The sequence below is a fragment of the Candoia aspera genome, chromosome 1 (assembly GCF_035149785.1).
Source record: "Candoia aspera isolate rCanAsp1 chromosome 1, rCanAsp1.hap2, whole genome shotgun sequence".
NCBI lineage: Eukaryota > Metazoa > Chordata > Lepidosauria > Squamata > Boidae > Candoia > Candoia aspera.
In genome coordinates this window covers 27,790,323-27,806,485 of record NC_086153.1, presented here as the reverse complement: position 1 = coordinate 27,806,485, position 16,163 = coordinate 27,790,323, and the positions used below count along the sequence as shown (strand labels likewise).

The 16,163-nt window shown below is 37.0% G+C and overlaps 1 protein-coding gene across 4 annotated transcripts in view; it reads right to left on the bottom strand.

The window, feature by feature from the left end:
* Positions 1 to 1,126: 1,126 nt before the first annotated feature.
* Positions 1,127 to 16,163, bottom strand: part of XPO1 (exportin 1) — a 66,344-nt gene continuing 51,307 nt past the window's right edge. For all 4 annotated transcript variants that reach the window (XM_063301039.1, XM_063301047.1, XM_063301061.1 and 1 more), the window contains 7 exons: positions 15,321 to 15,427; positions 14,007 to 14,201; positions 10,797 to 10,965; positions 10,029 to 10,163; positions 9,770 to 9,929; positions 9,582 to 9,678; positions 1,127 to 2,168 (listed from right to left, as the gene is read on the bottom strand). In XM_063301039.1, the coding sequence (XP_063157109.1) occupies positions 2,022 to 2,168; positions 9,582 to 9,678; positions 9,770 to 9,929; positions 10,029 to 10,163; positions 10,797 to 10,965; positions 14,007 to 14,201; positions 15,321 to 15,427 (1,010 nt within the window). In that variant the 3' untranslated portion in view covers positions 1,127 to 2,021. The remainder of the gene's footprint in view (positions 2,169 to 9,581; positions 9,679 to 9,769; positions 9,930 to 10,028; positions 10,164 to 10,796; positions 10,966 to 14,006; positions 14,202 to 15,320; positions 15,428 to 16,163) is intronic.

The window sequence follows — 16,163 nt, the reverse complement described above, 5'->3', positions numbered from 1 at the left end:
ATATTTTGAATATATCTGCCACATCAACCATAGAAAGGGGGAATAAAGTGTTTCTACCAAAAATTCTGTATTGATAATAAAGGCACAATACAAGTATTTAATTGTCAGATCCAATTACACATCCTTATTCTATCTACCTATTTTCCCACGTTGGAGCATTGCATTCAGACATCTATTATGCCTGAATGCTGAAGTCTGACAGATATTTAAATATGGTATAAGAAGATTTATTATTAGTGTTACTTATGGGATAATTATTAGGGCTACTTAAGGGATCCTCTCTCCCCAGTGGTGTCTACCCATCCTGTTAGATCCAGCAGGAGAGGCATGCTCTGGGTCCTGTCTGCTAGAGAATTCCATCTGGTGTGACCCAGGAGAGCCTTTTCTGCCATGGCCCCTGCCCTCTGGAACATCATCCCGCCAGAAATCAGACTTGCCCCAACACTGCTGGCCTTTTGCAAGGCACTAAAAACCTGGCTTTGCCAACCAGGGGCCCTACTAGTACGGGTGAGCCCATTTCATGGTTAGTTTATGAGTGTTCTCGGCTGCTATTTTTATGCTATTTCTGTTGTTTTTAATTTTGGTTGTTTTTACTGTATTGTTTTTTTTCTCTGTTTTGTTAGCCACCCAGTCATGTATATTAGTTGGGCAGACTTATTTATTAAATAATCTATCCTAATTTTTTAAAATGGCACATGAATGTTGAATTAAAAAAAATGTGTAACAGTCCTTGGACTAAAGGTAACATGTATGCCAACTGTCCCAAGAAAACCAAAATATACGGACTGGAGTTTGACATGCAAAAAAAATGGGAAAAATGCTAAGTAACAGATACTGCCAAACATTAAATTTGTTTGCTTTTGGTTGTATTATATTGCGCTTAAAAAAAAAGTCACAGAACATTCATATGGAAAAATATACTTGACAAGCCATTCAAGGATTCATGTTCAAAACCCAAGTTTAAAGAGTTGCTAACTACTGAAAATGCTTGTAGACATTTTATAGTAACTGATGGGCGCTTCTGCCACACACAGTTCTTGCAGATCCATAATGAAATTTTCCTCAACTGTAAACTTTACGGTGATTAGAGCATTCCAATGAAAGAATACAGCTACAGAAAGGAAAATAAATGTAAACCAAGTTTATTTTGCTTTTTAAGTAGTGTTCTTAAAGCACTACAGCATGGTAAACAATGTAAATTAGTAGAAGTCATCTCAAAAGCCAGAGTTCTTCTTTAATGAGCTTGTTAAAAAGATGCAGCCTATTCTAACAGGATAAATATTTTAACCATTTCACTTCGAGTTAATGAAGGCTCACAAATGAGCAACACTCCTCATTGAGGAAAACAAAAAGCTGTTGTCGACGAAGCGACAGCACACACACAAAAACAAAAGAACTGTGTAAAAATAACTAACTGTACTGTGTTCCCATATTTTTTTCCAAGTTGCTTTACAATGGGATGATATGCACATGATCTTGCTGCAAATTTGCCATATGACTTGCAAATATCAGTAGCCTAGCCTTATCACTTAGCCCCAAAGCTGCTCATGTCTGATGATGCAGCACTCATCTTCCTATTACTAACTATTAATTTGATGGATTTCTTTATTACCTTTTTTTCTAGACTGCAGAACAGACTAGAAAGCAATCCTTAATTAAAAGAAAAAAAAGGTGTTCTAACTGGAAAAATGTTTAATTTTGCAATAGACTTTACAAGTTATATGTTTTGCCTTGTTTTTTACTCTTAGCCACAAAATGGGCATGAAGTGTTTTATTTTTAAAATGCCTTAATTTTCAACTTCATGCAAATCTAAATAAAGATGACCAAAACAAAAAGCTTAAACAATGGAAGGATATTTCACAGAAAATTTCTTATACAAAAACACATAAGAAAAAAGGGCCACTAGGTGACATCTTAAATTTACAAATTGGCATCATTTTGGTCAACAAATATCCAAGTACTGTTTTCTTCTACAACAAAGCAGCTGTACAGAAAGAAAACAGCAAAACTGGTTATTTTTTTAATCACACATTTCCTCAGGAATTTCATGTGGATTTAGGATGCCAGGGACAGACATCTGAAGTTTGTGTTTTTCCTCCTGAGCCTGTCGAAGAGCTGTCTCTCTTTCTTCCAGGAATAAGTCAGATGTGTCTTCACCTGCAAATTCCTATGGAAATAAAATAATTTAGGAATTATAACCCAGCCATACAGCAAATACTGTCTAAAAATTTTAAAAAGGCACCGAACATTTAAAGCTTATAATTAGATAATAGGAACTTAATAGTATATAATAACTTGTTAATGTATATTGAAGAACAGCCCTTAACATACAGTCTTTTATCTTCAGATCTTGCTGAAACAAATTTTATCTAAACGCAGTAATAGTTTTTGATTGTATCTTTGAGGCAAGAATCTTTTTTTTAAACTTGTTCCTCTTGAAGTTAAAATTCCTTTTTTCTTTTAATCCCAAACTTTCAAAAAATTGTTCCCTTTTATCATAGAATCACAGAATGTCAGAGTTGGAATGAGTCTTGAAGATAATCTAATCCAACCCTCACCCAAGATGGTGCTGAGTCAATTTGTTTTTCCTTTGGAACTTCTGGGCGAGGCATGGCGAGTGAAAGATGTCAACTACCAACTTTTACTGTAAGATTTTGGAGCTATATGAAATAAACAGCTTTTCCTTGGAACAGAAATTATTTTGTGTACTGTAAGTTGTAACACAGATTACAAATTTTATGACTTAAATTGGACACTAGAGGGTCCAGGCTCCACCCCCACAAAAAATGTAAATCTGTTTTTGGTTTTGATCAGTATTGGGATTTTAAAAAATGACACAAAATGCCATAACATTTGAAATTTTAAAGATCTTCGAAGAATGGGGCTAGAAATTTGTAGCCACAATTTCAACAGTAACAGTAATGATGGATTCTGGACTTCCAGAAATGGTGAACTGAAGATGGCTCTGCTAAAAGTGGAGCCAATGACTGCAGTGGAATGAGGTGAGTAGACCTGCTTTTCATAATTCCTCTCCAGACAAGGAGAAGCCTTGAGATCGCCCACAAATGCTCCATACTGTTGCTCCTCATGAGGAGACCACAAAACAGCGGTCTCTGGCGGGTTTAGAGCTCTGGGAGACAAAAGAATAACCATCTTGCTGAAACCACAGTTGGCACCTTTAAAAAGTACACTGGCTTTGCATACTCCCTTTTCTAATCACTTTTGGATATTGCTTAACTGCTTTTCAGCTATTAGGAACCTTTGGATCTACAAGTTTTACAGCACTGGGTGAGTTTCCTTCAATCCTTAGTGAAAGAAGTCTTAAATACAAGTTTAAGGACTTAATTTTTTTCTTCTGGAATAAACAGCGAAAGAGTGATTAGAATGTTGATTTTAGAAAGTTACAAATGGACTACGGGTCCAGATAAATTTGAAATAAGATTTTGGAATTAATTATAAGAATCCTTCCCATGGGAAAATGCTTTTGTTTTGAATTCTCTTAAAGAAAAAAAAAATGATAGGATGAAACTTTGAAGGTTGGACACCAGAGGGAACCAGAAGGAACTAAAGATTACAATTAAGGGAGAAGAACACTTAAATTTGACTTACTGATACAGAATGAAGCAAAATATTTCAACATTGGACATATTGAAGGATATTTTTGAACAATGGATTCAGAAGTTAATTTTAAGAGTGTCTGCCTCTATAAATAGCCTGTCTTTAAAAGGTGTTATGAAATAGGAACAAGTTATATCTGACAAGATTGAGACTGATCTGAAAGTTGATTTAAAAATGACAGGCTACAAGACTGATATATATGTTGTTATCTCTGGTAACCTTTAATGGACTGAAATGATGAGGCTTTAAGGATTTGTTGATAGATAAGAGATATGGGAAGAGAAGATATCTGTTTGCAACCTATAGGGATGAAGAGCTACCAAACTTGTTTATACTTGTTGGAAGTCACTTTTTTATATATTTTTCTTTATCTCACTCTTTCCTTTTTTCCCCTTCTTTGCACTTTTCACTCTCTTTTCACTTTCCTTTCTTTCTCTGAGTTTAGTTTGTATTTCTGTAATTAAAATCTTCAATAAAAATTATATATATAAATTTGTTTCTCATTTGCTGAGCTATTGAAAGTGATATTTTAGATAGCTTAAAAAACAACTGGTAAGCTGAAAAGTTAACCAAATTGTTCTCCACTCCTTTTGGAATATTGGTAAGATGCTTTGGAAGCAAAAGAAACAAGCTTCTCCCCTTCCCACCCCAAAGAGCGTACTCCAGTTCCAGCTTTTGAAGTATCTGTTGCTGGGCTGGAAAGCACAGCTATATCCGAGAAAGTAACCACCCTTTCCCAGAATGCATGTGCTTTGGCTGAGGGCTTATTAGGGTGATGTCAGCAAAGTGATTTTGACTCCAGAGATACCTTCTGATACTGGGTAAGAGAACTTTCTAATTCTGAGATTTTAGTCATGCTGCAGCTTGCCTTATGCTTCAAAAGCAGGTCCATTAGAGAGCATGAAGCTTTGTGGAAAGATGTTAAATTGCTTGGAACAACTATAGTGAAATCACACAAAAAGAATTAAAAATTTAGAAGACAGACATGCAACAAGGAAAAACCAAGCAGATAGCCTGCCAAGAGGAATTAGATCAGACTGAAAGTCATGAAAGTTGCAAGTGCTTGGGAGGGCTGAACTTCCTATATGTAGAAGACAAACAAGATATACGATATCTTCTAGTTGCCATAGAGAAATTTTTACAAAACTTGTTTCAAATGAACCATGGACATTTTTTGGACACTGCTTTTAGACGACAAGCCAGGTTTAAATTGTTGTATAATCCAAATCCTGTGGTGATGGTAGTTCTCTCGTTAATCTGGATGTGACAATATCCTGTAGCTATCCAACCAGACTACCACATGCTGGAAAAAAAATTAGTGATTTTTCCTGGTCTGCTTTCTAGAGTTCTAAAAAAGCACTGAACAGCAGCAGAAAAACATGAAGAATTTAATCCAATTTATCCCACTGCAAGGCAAGTGGGAATAAGGATATTTTTTTCTTTATTGTGAAATTGTTAGTGTATCCCTGGAAAGTGGCGTGAAAAAACTGCAGGTTCTGGAAACAACTGCCAACTACCTCAAATCAAGAATTAATTACTTAAATTATGTTGAAACGTAGCTCTCCACAAAATAACTTACATTTTAAGAGAGTCCAATATAAGTCATGAAGTCAAAAACCATTTTCTTCTTTTCCTTAGGTTTCTTCCCCATCCTCTTTCTTATAACTTTTGATTAGAAACCTTACTGGACTCTAGCTCAGATTCACAGCTCAAGAGACAAAAAGATCAAAAAGTCTGACCTAGGTATACCTCTACAGTGTATCCTTGTAGAAAGTTTCATCATCCCCCATCCCATCTTCTGCTCCTGTGTTTTCTCTTATATACCTGTAGCCTATCTCTTTGAATGAATGGTTTTTGCCATTGTATTTTACTTTATAATTTTAAGATACCATTTTAATTTCAACTTATGCAACTCTTGCTTAAATTGTACCATTATTACTTCATCTGGCACTTCCAGCCATTCCTGCTCTCCAACTATTCAGCAGTTAATGTTCACCCACCCTGGTTCCTTTGCCAATTTCATTTGCAATACTTGCACAAACCAAGGCCCACCCAGATACCCAAAATACCTGCAGTCTCTGAGAGAGGGGGCAATGACTTGGGGGAAAGAGGAGGAGTTATTTATACCTGCCCTGTCCCTTCCTAACTTATGTCCTCAGAATATATTGCTAAAAAAGCAGAAAGGGGATGTCTGACTGTGACACTGAATTGGACACTCATTCCTTGCCTTCCTGATTCTATAAGCTGAGTGGATGCTCCCCCACTTCTCTTTCCTTCACCAGAGGCTAGAGGGAGGGATCCTGATTTGAAGAATTGTGCCTGGCCATTTTTTGCAGGATGAAAGGGATTCTTCCCTCTCTCCAGACCCTTTGAATTAGGAAAAGGAGCAGGTGGGGATTATCCCCCCTAGCCAGTATTTTTTTCCAGGAGGGAAGCAGAGGGGTAAAGAGACTCTCCAGATTCCAAGAGGGAATTTTAATTTAATTTTGGATTCATAAACAGATCGTAATAAAATTTCCAAAAGAAATCATTCTCAGAGTTGGAGTACAGGTAGTCCTCACTTAATAGCCATAAAAGGGACCAGAAAATTGGTTGTTAAACAGTATGATTAAGTGAGTCACCATGCAACTGAATCTGATTTTTACAACCATTTTTATGGTTGTTAAACGAATCACAGGTTAAGCAAATCACCATGGTCATTAAGTGAATCCAACTTCCCCAATGGATGTTTTTTGCTAGGAACTGGCAAAAAAGGTTGCAAATCATGATCATGTGACCACAGGCCGCTGCAACTGGTTGTAAATGTGAGCTGGCTGCCAAATGCCCAAAGTCCAATCATGTGACCATGGGGGTGGTGTGATGCCAATCAAAGCGAATATTGCGATGTAATTTGCGATGGTCGTAAATCTTTTCCGGAGGCTGTCGTAACTTCAGTCCTTTGTTAAATGGTCATTAAGTGAGGACTACCTGTACCCTCCATGCATTTTTTCAGGAATTTAATATATCAAACAACTAAATTTAATTAAACAGGAACATACCATAACAACTTTATATGATACCTGTTTTTAATATCTTGATCTGTAATCTAGTTGAAAAATGTTATATTGATTCCATTACTATTTCTGATTATACTCATTTAATTATTTTTAGGTCATTGATTTTTAGTAAGAAAATGCATATTAGCTGGAGGTTGTATTTAATGCAAATTAGCTAGAGGTTGTATTTTAATATGTCATTGCTAGCTGAGTTTATTAGCAAGAAAATAATACCACAATAATTTTTCAATCAGAGCAGCAGTAAATGTGAGGATCATCTGGGATACATTCAAAACATTTTTATGAGCGAAGGCAATAACCTATGCCCTGTGGAGGAAAAAAAAAAGAGGAAGAACTTCCTTGTAGGAAGTTGTAAAGAAAGCTTTGAACGTTTTATGCTGAAAATTGTCTTGTGGAGCTGCCATGTTTACAAATTTTTTAAATTGGAAGGTGAGCAATTGTATGCTCTGAATATGGAATATTTGTTTAAATGCATTAAGCAGTTACATTGAGAATAGAGGGACAAATCTGGAAAACTGCTTCCTTACGAACTGAAACAACACATAAAAATAATAAGGGATTCTATGGAGACAACTCATAAGGATTATAAAGCAATTAATCCTCCATTTAGAGAATTCTATTCATATTCATATTTTATGAATACAGAAATGCCTATTGTACAGGTGGAAAACTTTTTAAATTGAATATATATTCCAAATATTTTCTTTGCTCACTCAAGAGATAGACAGATTTATTTATTTATTCGGGTGTATCCTAAAGGAATTTTGGATGCAACTCTAATGTTGTGGGAGGTTTTGAAATGACTGAAAACAATGAAAACTGGGAAGGCCATTGGCTAAATGGGAACCCTATTGAATAGTACAAAAAAATAAAAAAAAGCCTACCTCCTATATTATTAGATATACATAATAATCTTTTGAAAAAGAGACCTATCCTCATAATATTGTGGGGCTTATTATGAAAACAGTACAGGAGCCCGTAAGTTATGAGTTATCATCCAATATCCTAGATTAAGACTTTGATTGCTATACTGACACAATTATAAAAGGTAGTACCATTACTAATTCATCCTGCATATTGTTCTTTTGAAAGGATGACAGATCTCTGATAATATTATTAAAATATGTTATGGTATTAATGTTAAAACAAAAATAGTTTTGTAAGATGCAGAGAAAGCTTTTGATGCTGCAAACTAACTTTTTGCAACAAGGTATGAAAAAGTAGATTTCATCAGATTCTTGGGTAAAAATGTATTATTCCAGCCCCTCTGTTTGGGTAGTTACTAATGCACCTATTCTTTTAAAAATCCAGTTTGTTATTAAGGCCCTGGCCTAGAAACAGGGAAATCTTTGTGCAGAATGGCAGAAGAATATGGAGCCCTTACAAAAGAGGTATTTCAGTCCAAAAAATGTGCGAAAAACTCAAAACACCTGTACCTTGACTGGATTAGGTATAAACTGAAATAGAGAAGGCCTTTGACAAGCTTTCAAGATTCTATTACAATATCTTAACCATAGGTATACAATCAATACAAAGTCAAGGAAAGAAACAAACAGCCCAGAGCATACCCTCTATTACAGCCAACCACCAGAAAAGCAAGAAACAGTGCCAGATTCATAATAAAGGATGAAACAATGTCCTTATAAAGAAACCATCAAGGAAGACACCAAACCCCAACGAAGATTGGCAGAACAAGCTACTATATGTAAACATCCAGCAAACTCCATTCTCCCATGCACTGGTAATGTTACCAAGTCTGGTAATTAAACAGCCAAGCTCAGAGAACACCAAGAACCCAACAGTTCAACCTTGAGCTACGTGTATTCTCTACTATTGGAATACCTTAACTATATTAACTATACCTTGAAAGGTATCTGGAAGCTGCAGCTGGTACAGAATGCAGCGACATGGGCAGTTATTGGTGCCTCTAGGGCTGCGCACGTAACACCTCTGCCACATGAGCTGCATTGGGTGCTGGTGTGCTTCCGGATCCAATTCAAGGTGCTGGTTATGACCTTTAAAGCCCTTCATGGCACGGGCCCAGGTTACCTGAGGAACTGTTTCCTTCCAATCACACTGACCTGTCCCACCTGGTCCAGCAGGAAGGGTATGTTGTAGACCCGGTAGGCTAAAGAATTCCAACTGGCAGGGTCGAGGAGGAGAGCCTTTTCTGCTGTTGCCTCTGCCTTGTGGAACATCTTGCCCCATGAGGTGAGGTTGGCCCCCACTCTTCTGGCCTTCAGGAAGAGTGTCAAGACGTGGCTCTGCCAACTCGCTTGGCAATCCAAGAATGATAGGCAGCCCTGGGGGTGGTTGGTGGCTTAAGGACGCTCGCTCCACCTTTTAGTTTCCCTCTTTTATCTTCATTTTTTTGTATTTTTATAATGGTTTTCATAACTTTTATTTGTAAGCTGCCCAGAGTCACTTTTATAGTGAGATGGGCAGTGTATAAATTGAATGAACGAATGAATATTTAAGTATTTTCCAAGACTCTTAGCCACTTGTTTCACACCTCCAGCAAAGAACAGTCCACCACTTCCTGAGTTATTTCTTAACCATTAGGAAACCCCACCTTACCCAAATATGAATGAGAACCAAATGTATCCAGACACTTTATGCACATCTTCTATGTGTAAACATTACTACCTGATCTAAATAATACAAACTCAGAAGACGGATACATGATCCATCTGAGAACTCAAGCTAATTCAGGAATTTAGAAGATGGCTATATTTACCATTATGACAATATTCACAGAATTTATAAAGCAAGTTTACAGTGTTTCAGAGGTATACCTTCTGCCCAGACAATTAGGTTTTGAGCATGAACAATTCCCCCCCAGCACTCTTAACAGAAAATCCTTCTATGAATGCAACCCAATATGCATTCATAAACATCAAACATACCTTTATCTGCACTAGGAAGTCCCGAAGGTGTTCCTTGAAAGCAGGAATATCCTGATTTAAACTGAAGAGTCCTGTTACAAACAGTTTAACCTGTGCACTAACATAGTAATAAAAAAAGACAGGGGTTAGTTTATATGATTGCCACACGTACATAAATTCTACCTTGTGTTTGGAAATCAAGCACTTACTCTTGCAGATGAGGAAATGCAGATTTAAGAAGATTAGCGACATACTCCTGAATGAACATTTGGTTGTTTACTGGATTTCCAGGGTTTAGGGGAGTACTTATTTTTCCTTCTTCTACTAAGTTGAACATGTATGCAAGAATTGATGCATGCATCGTCAAACCTGGTTACAAAATACAAATTATATTATTATTTATAACTGATATAGGTTCTACTCTTAACAGACATTTTCTAATTTTCAACCTCAGGATTCAATTCCTACCAGCAGTATGAGATGTGTCTGTTACAACAGAAAAAATGTGCTGAAGAATGTCACAGAAATAAGTCTGATAAAAGCTCTGGGCAGCAGCTTCTTCTTGTGCAACATTTTGTAAAAGTGTATAAAGGATCTGAAGGCCTGGAAAACAGCACAAAGCAAAGTCATTCTAAAATGTTAACGTTTGCAGGTATTACATTATATTGCAGAAAACTGGTGCATGACTGCATCAGCAAGATGGTTACCATTCTTTGAATTTAACAATTTTACTTCTATTTTTACCATTTATTTATTTACTGTATATATTTCTTCCTACAATCAATTTGACTCTTAACAGCTATAATCTGAAGTGTATCTAAGCAAACCAACTGATACTGCTTTAAAAGTTCTCAATTTCTGACAAAGGAATTTGGTAAAATTCTTGAGGGAATACTTTACATTTTGTCAAGACTGGATAGACAGACAACAGACTATAAAAAAGCTGCATATCTACATGCTTCCAAACCATCTACATGATGGTCTAGTGGTTAAGGCATCAGTCTAAAAATTGGGAGAATGTGAGTTTTAGTCCCGCCTTAGGCATGAAAGCCGGTTGGGTAACTTTGGGCCAGTCACTCTCTCCCATCCCTAGGAAGGAGGGAATGGCAAACCACTTCTGAAAAACCTTGCCAAGAAAACTGCAGGGACTTGTCCAGGCAGTCGCTAAGAATCAGACACAATTGAACAGTTAAAAAACACACGATAGTTTAGAAGGTTAAGATAAAGTATATTCACCTGTATCTGCAACATTTCTCATTGTATGCTTGAAAGCCCAAATGATAGAATCCAATACTAGTTTGAACTGTGCAGGTGGAATGGCCAGGAACGCTGGGAAGCAATGGGAGTTTACTGCTTGTAGTAATAAAAAAAAGTTTGTTCTGTGTTCAGGATACTCTTCAAAGTCCTAAGGGGGAAAAAGGGGAAGAAAGAGATCCTTCTACAACATGCAAATCCAGAAGCATCCTTACTTGTGAATTTTTATTCTGAGTCAAACAAGTAACTTCTTCATCTTGTGACACTGTCTACTCTTGGAGCACACAAGTGAAATTTTCAAATGCCCCTCCAGACAAATAGATACCATGTCCCCCAGACCAGGGCAGAAAAACGAGATTAGTTTTTCTAATCTAGTCACCTCAACCCAAAGAACACATAAAAGCTTTCTTAAATTTTCGAAGTGGAGTCAAACACCCTTTCTGCAAAGAAATTGGTAAAGAAGTTTGTTTTCCCTGGAAATTCATGAAGATCACTCTACAAATCAGGGAATAACAAATCAATATAAATTTGTTGGGTTCAGAGATTGTCATAGTATACTGACAATCACTTTCTGAAGCCCCCTATCCAATAAATAGTAATGCTACTGAAGTATCTGTTGGCTCTGCCTCACAAATACCTTTTCTAAGTGAATTGGAAAGCTGCTGAAGTAGCTATTCTCGAAAATATCCACAAGGCCTTACAAAGTCTTGAAAGATTAGTTATCTCTTCCAGCTCAGAAACTGGGGCAAGAAATGACAGCATTTTTTCTCTACTGGCTTTTCTCTTTAAGTTGAATATGAAGGCAGGGCGAGGCCTACAGACATGATTTATGTGAAAAATGATATGATTAAGATCTAAGAAAAGGGGTCTTACCTCCAAAATCCACCTGGTCAACATAGGAATACTGTCACTGGCATTAGACATTTTAAGGATAGTCAAATAGTAAAGCCCTACCAATTTAGATTCCAGTTAGGCTGTTCAGTTTATAATAAATTCTCTTGTAATGTGAGGAGAAAATGCATCTTTTCCACTTTATAGCTGAGGATATCAAGGTTGCTGACTGATGCATAATACTGAAATTTGAACCTATCTAAATTTCTTTGCAGAAATTCCATCTTTTGAAAAGCTTCTATTTTTAAACATCCATTTAAGAAAGTTTTTCATGCTGTTGCATATAATTTGTTAGCAAATGTTTGCCTAGAGTCAGACTTCTGGTAACTTTTTTATATAGCTTTCCTGAGCAATACAGAAGTGCCACTATCTTCTTCTGAGCCTTTTTTCCCCAGTCGAAGCCCATGCACTTCCAATATATTTTTATACAGGCTAGATTTTCAGAGGCAAGACTGATACATAAAGAAGGTAGTGCTATTTAATTAATACAGCTCATCAAAGTAGACACTTAAAGGAGTCCTTTAGCTTAAAGGACTTATTATCTCAAATAGCTAACAGAAAAATAGTACATGGTAGCTCTCAGCTCATGTCCATTTGTTCAGCTACTATTCAAAGTTACAGTGGTGTTGAAAAAGGGACGTATGACTGATTTCAAAGTTCTGGCCATCGCAGCACCCCTGTGGTCATGTGACTGCAATCCGGGCACTCAGGTGCCCGGCTCGCAATTATAATATCATAGGGAGCTGCAGTCACGTGATCGCCGTTTGCAACCTTCCCTGCTGGTTTCCCACAAGCAAAGTCAATGGGAAAGCTGGCAGGGAAGGTTGCAAGTCGCTCTGGTAAGTCCCCGGCCTTCCTGTGCTCATGCTGCACCTTCTATCTCACAGCCTTCCTGCACTTGTGCTGCACCCTCCACCCCATGGCCTTCCTACCCTCATATAGCACTGCAACACCCCTTCCCCCTACCCATGCGTGGCCTGCACCAGGCTTCCCCCCGCTTCCTGCTTAACGAGGACTGCTGGGATTGTTGCAGCTAAGCAATGCGGTCATGTGATGTCATGCTTTACAACTGCATTGCTTCGCAACAGCAATCCCAGTCCCAATTGCCATTGTAACCTAAGGACTACCTGTAGAGATATGATTCTACTTACCTGCAGGAAGTAGAAGTACCTAGCTGACCTTAGATGATCAGGCCAGGTCTGACTAGTACTTGAAGACCAATAAAAAAACTCTTGTTCTGTAGGCTATACTGAGGAATTTTTTAAAATCCCAGAAAAAGATAATAGTGTAACATTCTATTGCCAAATAGAACTACATGGACATACCTATGAGAGAACTCATCCTTTTTGTTTTGGCTTAATTACAACAAGGCACAGAGGCAGAGATTCACAGCATTTCTAGGCTGTAGGGCAATTTAGGATTGTAAGCTGAAAAGCTGAACCTCATTTCATTTACATTTAATAATTAATATCACACTCCAGTGATGTATTTGTTCATTTTCCTCTTCAGTGACGTGACATGTTACAATTTGGTAAAAGATTTTGGAGTTGTTGGGAGCCACTACCAATGCTTTTGTGCATACATCATGCAATTGTTGGGGCATCAAATGGTATACTTTTAGCCAAGAGGGATGATCCAAACGTCACCTAGAAGTTTTGAGAAGGAACTTGGAAAAAAAAAAAAACACCAGAAAGTTTCTGGGAAGCAGTTCTTAGTGCAAAGCACAGAAAGTGATTGTAAATGATTTCAGATATTGAGAGATCTTTGGATGGTTGAGAACAGTATTAACTGAATGACTACCTCTGGAATTCTAACTACTGTTAGAATATAAGCGCAGTAAGATAGAGAGAAGAAAGGACCTTCTGCACTTGGAAGGCAAGGATGAAAAGAGTGTGTGCGCCCAATCCATGAGCAGACAGGAAGCCAGATAAGTATTTTAAGGAGAGTAGTTATAATATAAAACATGTAGTGTCATATTCTGACAATGTAGAAAAATACATGAAATTAGGATGCAAAGGAGATAGGAAATAATAAAGTTACATGTGTGATCAACCAGATAAAGGGGCAATAGAGGAAGAAAAGTGATTACTATATAGAGTAGGTTACATGAACATAGTACTAAAAGCTATGGGAAACCATGAGCCTGTCTAGGAACAAATTAGGAAAACAACAGAAGAACCAATACAGAACTCCAATTCTACCTATATAAAATTACATTTTCCTTTACTGAAAGTAGTCAAATCAGTTTTTATAAGCTTCCTCTCTATATCTATTCTTAATGTTTAAGAGTCACTGAATTACCTTGTTAATCATATTCAATGTGCATTCAAAGACAGCATCAAATATCTGAGGTATTTCAGCAGTAATGTGTCCCCCCAGCTTGTTTACTATGATAGCCATTGTACTAAGCACTTCTGGCTCTCTGGCAGCTGGAACATTCCTCTGGTAATCAATAAGAACTGCATCCAGCAAAGGTGGAACAAAGTTTTCAGCTACCTAGAAAAAAACCCAACAACGTAGGTTAACCCAACATTTCCTAAAGTTTATCAACCTGATTGTATAATGCGTTAAACCATAATATGTTTAAAGAATAGTCAAAAGCAGTATGTAAATAAACCAAAAAAGGAACTGTAGCTTGTAGTAGATTTAAAGAATCAGTAAGAGACTTAACATGTTCTACAATTCTAAAGTTATGGTAAATTCTTGCTTTACGTGAGCCAGACAAAAATACCTGAGAAAAAATATGCCAGAATGATTAAGCAATGAACTATTTCAGACAACTTTCTTTTTGCTTTACCTCTGAGGGACTTATTTAAACAAAAAATTGAGAGAAGGGAATAAGCTTCCCTCTCCCCCATGAAATGATCTAAAATCAAGATATCCCCTCCACCATCAGTAAAACATCTCAAAGGCACTTGGAATATTTGCTATCAGCAGGCAGAGGTGGTGAGATAATCAAGGAGAAAAATCATTCTAAGATCCAAATGAAGTAGCACGACTGGGAACATTCTCTTGGAATGTTTTGAGTGAGTTATGTGTTCCAACAGTATAAAGGTGGAAATATTTTAATTGTTCATATGCAGACAAGAACGCAGAACATGTTTTTTGTTCTTTTGTTTTTTATTCTAGGATCACAGTAGTAGGTAAAGTGCTGGACCATACCACATCTCAACTGATCGTTGGGATTTAACAGTATTTTAAACATTTCTTCAGAAATAATCTCCTTGGTCATTTTTTAAAAAAGTTTAGGCTACTACCCATCTATTTTTGTGTCCCTTGGATGAAAACTGAGGGAGCTAGATCTTGATTTAAAGTTCCCAAAGTTTCCTATGAGGGAACTCTGAAGACAACGAGGAGTGAAATTCTGAGTTTGTCCTGAGCTTGGGACAGAACTCCAGAACACAGGTTTGTTCTGAGCTAAGAATAGCTGAGACGTTTTACAGATCCCTAGGGCAGTCAAACTGCTGCTGCTGCCACAACAGCATCTAATCATTTGAAGGGTGTTCCCAAGGTCAAAGTAAGTCTCCTACTAGAGTTAACGTTAAGCTAAGATAGGTGTGTCATGCAAATGTATCCTCTATGTGTTTAGTAGTTTATTAAGGTCATTGCACTTACCATCTGAGGATCATTAGATCTGCTCACCCAACCAGAAATGAGTTTTAAAGTTTCCCTTTTTACTGTTCTCATACTTCTAATAAGAGGTTGCTTTGTAACCATTTCACCTGGAAGAGTTTTAAGGTCAATTACAAATCAAGAACAGCCTTGAAAAAGCAAATTGATTTAGAAAGTTTTACCCTACCTTTTCAAAAATCAACAAAATTAAAGAATAGGAAAAAAAATCCAGAATCAAGTAATAACCTATTAAATGCAATTCAGGTTCAAGATGCTGTATCAGAAGGGTCACAAAATCTTCCTATAGTTAGTAACCTTTCTATAAAGAAAACTTTACTGCCAATGGAAAAAAGTAAACAAACAAGGCCCGAGTAGGCCACAAGATAGAGAATGCCAAAAATCTACATGATACCTTGGTATTTGCCAAGCATATTTCATTATGTTGGTAGAACACAGGTTCCCCCAGGCCTTGATCTCTGAGGCATGATTACTGAACAGACAAGCCCATATTTTTATAATTATGGAAAACCTACAGCAGGTTATTATAACATACGTACATTCTGATTGAGAATAAAAATAGTCTAAGGCTTTAATTGACCTTGTGGAAATGCTCTTTATCACTGAAAAACTTAGTCACATGATTACATCCTCTCTCTCATGTACCATTCTTCTCTGTTCCAACTCTAAGATTAGAAGTATTTGTATCTGCTGACACTATCAATAGTTACTGTATGCCAAAAGTACATGAATTGAAAAGCCTTGTGTTGGGTCCCTGGAGAACTTGGAAACGGTTGCCAGACTTAATTTTTACTGTCACAGGGGAAGGAAGGGGAAGATTATTTAAAT